The sequence below is a fragment of the Micromesistius poutassou genome, assembly GCF_964030765.1.
Source record: "Micromesistius poutassou genome assembly, chromosome: 2".
In the NCBI taxonomy this organism is placed as follows: Eukaryota; Metazoa; Chordata; class Actinopteri; order Gadiformes; family Gadidae; genus Micromesistius; species Micromesistius poutassou.
The window spans coordinates 19,044,383-19,054,024 of record NC_140272.1 but is presented as its reverse complement, the minus strand read 5'-3'; the positions used below and the strand labels follow the sequence as shown (position 1 = coordinate 19,054,024).

Genomic DNA, 9,642 nt, shown 5'->3' with positions numbered 1-9,642 from the left:
CTAGCACTCAGAGCCACACACAGGCACACACATACAAACATAAACACACACACACAGAGAGACACACGTCCCCACACACAACCACAGACACATACACTCACGTCCACACACAGCCCCACACACACACACTACACTCTCTTCTGCCTATTAGTTATAGCTGTGCTTCCCTCGGCTCCCCTCTCTTGGCTGAATGTAACATCAACCTTTGGACATCGCCACCACTCCCCTTAATAGCTCAATCTGACAGATCATTTAAAAGCCCGCTGCAACAGACAGATGGGTAATGGATTGCATGGCAAATCAATGCCCCGATCAATGGAAGACATGCATCAATAAACAGATAGAGGGCTGTTGAAATAGATACCATGGTCGCTGCAGAGTGACGTGGGGACGTCAGCACCCGAGTGCGGCAGGAACAACACAAGCTAACGCCTTGTGCTTGTCTTGAGTTGATAACCCGACAATAACACACACGCACATACACACACACACACACACACAAAGACAGACAGTCCATTCTTGTCTGCACTACCTGGATATGAACTGGGACTTTGGTAGTAGAGTCGTTGGGAACCACTGGTGGTGTTGTTGTTGTTGTGGTTGTGATTAAGAAAGAAGAGGGACAGTAGTACAAGGTGTATCTGAGGAACACCAAGGCCCGGAGAGTGTTGGGACAACACGGAGCCACTCAGGAAACATGCCCAGCGGGGACAAAATACAATCCGATCTGATCCAGGACAGGAATGGGAAAATATAGACATAAGCAAACCCCGCAACCTGCTCTTTTTTATCAGAATAGGGAGGGAATTTCTCGGATAAACAAATATAACGCAGGAACAAGTGCTGAACTAACACACCGCCGAGAGGTGCATTGGAACCAGGTAGCGGGACTGTAGCGAAGCCACAAGAATCCTATGAGCAACGAATGACTCATCTCCACCATGCCAGATGTCCTGAGCCCCGGTGGTTATTTTTCTCACAGCGTGTTAATACAGTATGCCTACCAGCACTCAAAGCACAACACACTGTACACTCCGTGGCGTGGCGTGGCTGTCCTGTCCTCCCACGGTGAGAAGAGGGGGGGGGGGGGTGCATGGAGCAGTGAATAAAGGGGGGGTTATTTCAACAACATGGGGTCTGCTGTGGAGAGACCTGAGCTTGTATTCCTTGAGCAAGTGGTGAGACGCTACAGCTGTTTCACGAGGGCTTCTGCCATAAATCTCCTGCGTAAGGCTGCTTTAAGGGGCTGTGTGTTAAGGAGCAGCTGTACCTGTCTAAAAATAGCAGCTCCCGTTGCTGTCGGACAGTGTGTGGTGCGTGTGTGTTTATGTGTTTGTGGGTGTGTGTGTGTGTGTGTGTGTATGTGTGTGGCGTGCGTGCGTGCGGGGGGGTGCGTGCATGTGCATGCTCAGGCGGCTTGTGTGCGCATGTTAAAACCTTGCAATGCAGTTAGCACAAAGGACCTATGTACATTAGCTTCCACCTGCACCGGCCCACACAGCAGAGTGGCATCAGCGCTTTAACAACCGGGGGAGTGACAGGCTATCATGCAGCCTGGGTGAACGTGCGTGTCACTGTCAGGAGACTGACTCACTCAACCCCAAACAACGCCCCGGCCAGCAGCGGCGGCGGCGGCAGCATAATCCTGACCGCACGGTTTTCCCTGGGCCTATGGGTGCACTTATTTTCCAATGAGATGAACATTCATTATCAGTGTTTTGTGGCCTGGGGCGGAACGAGACGGCCGCTTCCTCATCCTTCACCACCACCTCCACCTCCTCCTCCTCCTCCTCCTCCACAGAGTGGTGACTACCCTCCGCTGCCCTCATGGAAAACAAGGGCTGAGATGGCATTGGACAACAAGATTCATTATGACAGGGACGTTTGATAAGGTGGACGGCTCACCGCACCAGCAATTGTTTTAGCTGTGTTTAGTTTTTTTTTTTGTTTTCTTAATTAAAAAAAGCAACGACCGGATTTCTGTGGGTCCATCCAAGCTGATTTAAGTTGACCAATGAGTGTGTGTGTGTGTGTGTGTGTGTGTGTGTGTGTCTGTGTCTGTGTGTGTGTGTCAGTGTTTGTCTGTCTGTGTGTATATTTGTTTTTAAGCTGATAACAAGTAAACAAGCAGACAAGTGTGTGTGTGCGTGTGTGTGTGTGTGTGTGTGTGTGTGTGTGTGCGTGTGTGTGCGTGTGCGTGTGTGTGTGTGCGTGTGCGTGTGCGCGTGCAAATGTGCATGTGCATATTTGTTTAGGTGCAGGGTAAATGTAAGTGTAAAATACCAAGTAAGAGGCTTTGCTGTTTTTATTGGTGCCGAACGATGCCCTGGGGAGAGGCAATAGCTTACGTTCTGACTAATGAAGGGACGGTAATCAAGCCTCAACCTCATCAGCCACAGTTGGTCTAATTAAAAGCCTCACTTGTAGAGACAAGGATTCACTCTGTCAATCTGCGTCCGCAAGCAAAACTAGCACCAGAAACTTGGAATTAGATGACCTCTAGTTGTTGCGTGACATTGCCCCCACACATCTTCGACATCTTCCAGAACACAGGAACAAACCGCCGAGCATCGACAGGGCGCTTGGCGGTCGTATCTGCTTTGTTTCCTGCTGTGTTCACTCACTCCGTCTCAGCGGGTAGGGTAAAGGGTTAGGGTCCTGTTGAAAATTAAATCGGGGTACATTTTAGGGATGTATTGTGATGTGTGTGCGTGGCACGCGGATGATGAGCTGATCAATACAAGGCAATGAGAGGGGCAATATAACTGTAACCCCTGATGGATACAAATGACATATTTAATTGGGAGGCCGGTATAGGTCATCCCTTTCTTTGTGGTGTCCATCGGGACACCGTAGGGCTGAGAGGCTACATGACCATGGAACGAACCAACAACTCATTTATCAGTAGACGCTTCTTCTTCTTTTGCAAATTTTTACAATGATTTCAATAAAAATGTTTACACTTATATTGAATTATACAGTGTGTTTGACGTTAAAGGACTACCAGACAGTGACGTAGATATAGGTTGAAGTGTTACATCACAACAACAACATCACAAACTTGTTTTTGTATAAGCCAATTTAGAGATTGTAAAAATGTTAAGCCAGAATGCACCAGTATAAGATAATTCCTTTAAAACATAATGGATAATCATAACAGAAAGACATCACTTGGTGGCAGTGTCTACTCTTCCTAGCCACCTCGTAATAATTAAAAAAAAACGAGCATACGCCTCTAGTAATAGCAGTTTATTGTTATACAAAGACTCCCAGACGGGGGATGTGTCTGTGTATTTATATATATATATACATAATGTAAATATAATAATAACGTACATATAATTCCTAACTTATATTACTGTTAAACAAATAATTATATTTTACCTTGAATATTGTGCAATTCTAAATGTACAATATCAGCATGTATCCTAACATCAAGGCGGATTTTTTTCCGATATAGCTCGTGCTTCAATTCATTTCCAATTACAGAGCTCTCTCTGGTGGCGGAGGGAAGTCATTGACGCGCCCTTGAGCATAAATGCCCCGTGACTGGAGTTGACAAAAGCAATTGAAGCCGTGGAAATATTTTGCACATTGTCACGTTATTAGGGAGAAATTTACCAACGAGCGGAAAATAATCTGCGCGGATTGTTGTGTGCTGTGCGGGTCCCCTACTGTTTCGTTCATTAGCACACGACTGGATGTCTCGCAACAGCCAATTAAAATCAACCACCCTCCTCTCATACATTAACACCACTCCATTTACTCGTAGAACAATTCCCTTAAGTGCACGATTTTTACATAATAAATACGACAGCGTTTTGATGTGCCTGAATTGTGAGAGATGCGCACACCCATCATAGTCATACACACACACACGCACACGCACACACACACACACACACACACACACACACACACACACACACACACACACACACACACACACACACACATACACAGACACACACACAAAAATACAAACACCTACAGATTCACACACACACACACACACACACACACACACACACACACACACACACACACACACACATACACACACCTACTACAAACACACAAAACACACACACACACACACACACACACACACACACACACACACACACACACACACACACACACACACACCAACTACAAACACACAAAATACACGCACACACACACACACACACACACACACCCACACAACACCGCACTGGCTGGCAAAACTCCCACTCCCACATATTTTAGTGAACAGCTCCATTTAGGCTCGCCATACAACTGATAAATTGAGCTAAATCAATCAGCATACTTGGCAGTGATAACCTTATTTGGAATATTACAGTAGCCTACTTCCTGGTCTACCTCTACCTGGTGTGGTTTTCGGCAGTTATAAATTGTTGATAGAATAATTTCTCCTTTGTTCCAATTAATTATACCAATTATATATATATAATATTGGAAAATAAGTAGTGTTTTCGTACAATGCAAAAAATAATTGCAATTGAAATAATAGCAATTATGACAGCGTTGGCTTGGTATGACAGCAGTACTAGGGCCTTTCCCTTAACACATATTTATATAAATTATAACACATGTAAAAATACTCAAATATAAATAATGAGAGCAAAGCTACAAAAAGTACAAGTTGGCTCCAGTGTTGTGTGTGATACAGAGAGTTATCTGTTGAGCTGTTCGTGCCTCGTTCTCCTCCCTCGCCCTTAACCTCCCAGTGTTCTGAACCCTCTCTCTCTGGCTCTCTAGTATCAGCTGCCATGCCAGCACCTCAGGTGATGACTGCCAACCAATCAGAGGAGTGCACAGAAGCAACAAGGCATCGGTGTTGATTCTCTCTGGCAACTTTCCCTATGAACTATTTGTTAAACATTGAATGCACATTAAACTAATGTTAGCCAGCGAGAGCAAAAGTCAAGAAAGTCTCACTCAATGGAGTGAGGACAACATACCAAGGGGATAAAATAACTAGTGGAAATTGTTGTTAGCCATCTCTGTGCTTTATTTTTGCAACGCTTCCAACTCACTACTCATTCTCATGTTTCATGAAACAAGTTTCATTTCTGTTTTTGAGTTCTAATTTCTTATTGCTAGATAAGAATGTAATGGAACTATTCAAACACACATGCTTCGTTAATTTCATGGAATGTGAGTAAAGCTTTCAAAGACCGTAACTATATTGGAAAGATATTTTTGACCATAGAATTTGATTTATTCTGGAATGTTACCATGTAGTTACAGCAGGTACAACATTTTTCAAAGTACTACAATTATATACAGATTCTTTTTAGGTTCTAATTAATTAGTTTAAACACGTTTTCATGATACTATCTTTCTCAGTAGATGCTATCACTTACAACAAAGACAAAAGCATTATTGCACTTTTTTATAACTCAATTTCTGGGTGGTCTTAATTAAACTGCTTTGGTATTGCATCATCCCACCCCCGACACCCACACACCCAAAAAAAACAAAAGTTAAAAAAACTTGCATTGACAAGAAGACACGTAGACATAAAAAATAAAAAGGCACAGGAATGAGGTACATAAAGCTACTCTTTCGGAAAAAGTACAGTAGTGTTGAATTCCCCAGCTCACCCAAAAAAATCAACCATAAAAACCCCACGTCTTCTTTTGAATCCTACTAAAAGCCCTTAACCCTTTGCAGTGCGAAAGAGAGACATTTAGTGGAGACATCTGGCTCTTGGCCACGTGCCCACGCTCACATGTTCCCCAGGCAGCATCCCGGCGCTCTGCTCCTTCCCACACTCTCGCTGGGCCCTGGGCCTCGCCGCCGCCGCCGCCGCCGTGACGTTGGTGACGTTGGTGACATCCGCCAGCTCCCTCCGCTGGGACAACACGCTCACCATGCTCTCCAGCCTGCTGCGGATGGACGAGTAGTGCAGCTGGCGCTCTCTGCTCAGCTTGGTGAAGCAGTCCCTGAGGCTGCCGTCGGCCGCCGCCGCCGCCGGGTTGCGGGTCGCGGCCGGAGACCTGGGGTCGCCGGACACCCGCCGGGAGGAGGGGGAGACCAGGCCGGGCGCCCTGGTGGGGGAACGGGCCGGGTCCGGGTAGGGCATTGTTGTTGGCTCGAGGTTGGCTGTTGTGGTGGTGGTTGTAGTAGTTGGGTCGGCGGCGGTGGGTGATGGAGCAACAGTTTCATCTGATGCTGCATGGTGAGGGCCGTTGGGGTGGCCGAGGCCCCCGGGCCCCTCGGTCTGAGAGCCGCAGTCCACCGTGACACAGCGGGCCTGGGTGGCGACCTCGCCGGAGGCATCGGGTGTAGGGGCGATCGGAGGCTCGCTCTGGATCTCCGGCATCTCCTCGATGTCCTGCTGCTGCTGCTGCTGCCGCCGCCGGTCCTCCGCCCACTCATCCCCAAGCACGGAGGAGTCCGACGCGGCCTCTCCGGTCAGGGGGTCACGGGGGGGCTGGCAGTCCGGCACCAGGGCCCGGGGCTTTCGGCCAGGCGTGCTGGTCAGGAACAGCGTGTGTGCGGCGGGCCGGTCTCTGGCGCTGTGCGGGGAGGACGCGGCGTGGTTGGCGTGTTTGAGGAGGAGGAGGCGCTCGTGCGCGCCGCTGGCTCGGGCCCCGCATGGCGGGGTGCTGAGGGGCAGCGACTGGGCGTAGAGGACGCGGAACTCCTCGTCAAACTTCTCCGTGATCTGGCCCGAGAGCTCCACCAGGTTGCTGCTGTTGAGGCGTCCGTCTGTCCAGTTGAACCTTGAAGCCCACAGGGGAAAAAAAAAACACCGCTTCTTATCCGGCAAACGCACGGTTGGGTGACATGTGTATGACAGTGGAGCAGAAGCCATTAAGGGCCGGGTATTCAGTAACACACGGCCTAAAGACCATCATGTACCGTATGTCTCCCATTTCACTGGGAGGGTGAACTACCTGTAGGAACCGGTTGCCACTCGGTTTCCGTCAATAAGCATGAAACGTTCGTGGATCTTTCCGGATATACTGGCTCCAGACCTCAGATAGTATGTTGTGCCGCTGAGAGATCGCACTCTCATTTGCTGTGTGAAAGAAGGAAGGAGGAAAGGCAAAAAAATAAATGAATACAAAAATATGTTAAATGGTTTCCAATTGTCCTGGGGCGGGCAGAAAAACACCACCTTGTGTACACATGTGGCTGACATACCCGCAGGTCTTCCAAACGAATGCCGATATCGTTGCACATCTTCAGGAAAGCAGACACGCTGGTTTGATCGAGGAGGACATAGACTGGCACATTTCGGCAGGTGCACGCCTCCTGAAGATCTTTGAAGATATCCAGGTCTGTGAGTGAGTCGGTAACTATGGCAATCACCTGCAATGGAAAAGTACCAAGGTAATACAATGAATTTCATTTGAGACTGCAGCCTTGCAGTGCTAGATGGGGCACATGATTGGGTTTTTTTATTTTATTTTATTATTGGCAAATTCAAGGCCCCCCGTTCAAACACGCGGCGCTGTGGGACTCTGTCACACACGCACCATGTAATGTGCACGCTGATGAGCTTTCTATCGACTCTGGTCTGTTACCATGGCAATGAGCTGTAAAGATTGGTCAGCAAACAAATCATTTCTGTGCAGGAGACAAGTGGGCCTATTGTCTTTTGTCCCAAATTATGGAACTGCACTGCTTAAAAAAAAAAAGATCTCTATTTATTTGGGTTGATATTTTGTGAATCTGTGCTGGGTATGAATATTAGGCAGACAATCAGACTGGTAATAAGATCTGGCTTTACAAAAACTGATAATCACATTGTAATAATCAAAATAAATCCAGATTCATATAATAGAGGCTTACCAATCTCCTACAGCCATTGTAAAAGACTGACCTTCAAGATGGTAACTACCTTATATGGTGCGTGATTTGTATAAGAGACTATGTGTCAAATAGTACATATACAATACACAGCCTTATTTACATTCATACTCAAATAAGCATATGCTTCTTTATGAGTGGAATGAATAGAGCAGCAATACACTACGCATACGCGTAGAGAATTGCTTTTCTATTCATTCCACGCCCATTCACGCACGTTCCTTTTGACGCTCAAGTTGCAGGTTGGGGCCCATAATGAAGGCGTAGCTGGGGCACATCTCTCTTTTGAAGTTGACAAGAATAGGCAACATTAAGGAACATATTCTTCCCAAACTCGTTGGAATGAATCACGAATCCACTTGGAGATACACACACCCACACGGTAAATATTATAAATATATGTGTGTGTGTGTGTGTGTGTGTAGGTGTAGGTCTTGAACATGACGACGTCCATTGAAGTATAAGAAATCCAATGATGTACAAACCTGGCCTGTAGTATAGGCCTGCATATGAAGTTGCGGTGTGTGTGTGTGTGTGTTATATCTTATTAGGATATAGTTAATAATGGAATCCAAAAACGACACGATAAGCGTTTACTCTGCATTTTTGGCAATATCCGTACCTCTTTTGCACTTTTAATCATTCGCCGTGCAGCTTCCTTGCAGCTATAAATGCACTCGCCGTAGCTTGGCTGAAAATGTGCAACGGCACGGGTAACTCCTCGGTAGGAACCTGTGGTAAAAGCTGGCCAGCCGACTTCCAACAGCGGGGGGTCGACATCGGAGATTTCGGGGAAATATGTAACGGAGGAGCAGTCCATTGAACTGCTCACTGACTGCTCAAAGTCATCCCCGTGGACTGAGTGGCACCGAGGGACCACGGCACCCCGCACTAACCGCTGTATTTCCTCGTCCGAGATGAAGTTGGGAATTCTCTCTTTTTTGAGAAAGTCCATAAACTTGTCGGTCCCGCACGAAACAAGCTCCTCCAAAGCAAGTCGGTGACTTTCGTTGTACAACTCTTGGAGGTTCAAATCGTTTGTCTTTTTGGTAGCCCACTTTGCGGGTGAATCTTCTAAACATTGCGACAAGGCCGCCATCGTTGCAACTTTTAAAATAAGTCCGCAACGTATCAGGTAGGCCTAAAAGGGTACGAGGACTCACGATACGAATTTGTATTTTAGCGTTTCCCTCTGCTCCTGCCCCTCTGCTGGTGTCGAAGATCAGCATTGGTTGGCCCGCTGTCGTCAACGCACACTTGCACTCCGGCCATGCATTGGGAGACTGTCACTCTGGGCCAAGCTGACGCTCATTGGCTCATTCGGAGGCAAACAAACCTAAAGTTCATCCCTCTTCGACTCACCCATCTCTGGTTACACTACTGTAGCCTACAACACCCACAACAGCCACATGGAATGAACGAGATTAATCAATGACTATAACTGAGGAGGAAATAGATTTTACGCACACTATATAATCATGTAGCCTACGCCTATGTTATAAATGATTGTTCGTCCAATATATAGCCAGTTAGAATTATAAGCATGTATGTATGTACATGTGATGGTATTATTGTTTACGTTGTGGTGTCTTGTGTTGATTCCCAATAAATCAAATAAATGTGTGGAATTCACTTAGTCAATAATGGGTTCTAATGTTACAATGCTATGGTCGTGATCTTCCTATTAGGCGCCATGGCGCTTAAAAGTATTTTTCATTGGAAGCAAGTGCTATTTATTGCTAATATTGGATTGGATTTGACAATGGTATTCAGAAAGCGAAAGTAATTGTCAGTGTTTGTGTTTTAGAAAGA

At 46.6% G+C, this 9,642-nt stretch overlaps 1 protein-coding gene across 1 annotated transcript; it reads right to left on the bottom strand.

Moving 5' to 3' along the window:
- Window positions 1-5,139: 5,139 nt before the first annotated feature.
- fam83d (family with sequence similarity 83 member D) lies at window positions 5,140-9,046 on the bottom strand. The gene is made up of 4 exons (XM_084464565.1): window positions 8,453-9,046; window positions 7,162-7,329; window positions 6,912-7,036; window positions 5,140-6,737 (listed from the first exon to the last, which is right to left on the bottom strand). Exons 1-4 carry the CDS (start codon window positions 8,927-8,929, stop codon window positions 5,699-5,701), a joined length of 1,809 nt encoding a protein of 602 aa, XP_084320691.1. The 5' UTR covers window positions 8,930-9,046; the 3' UTR covers window positions 5,140-5,698.
- Window positions 9,047-9,642: the final 596 nt, after the last annotated feature.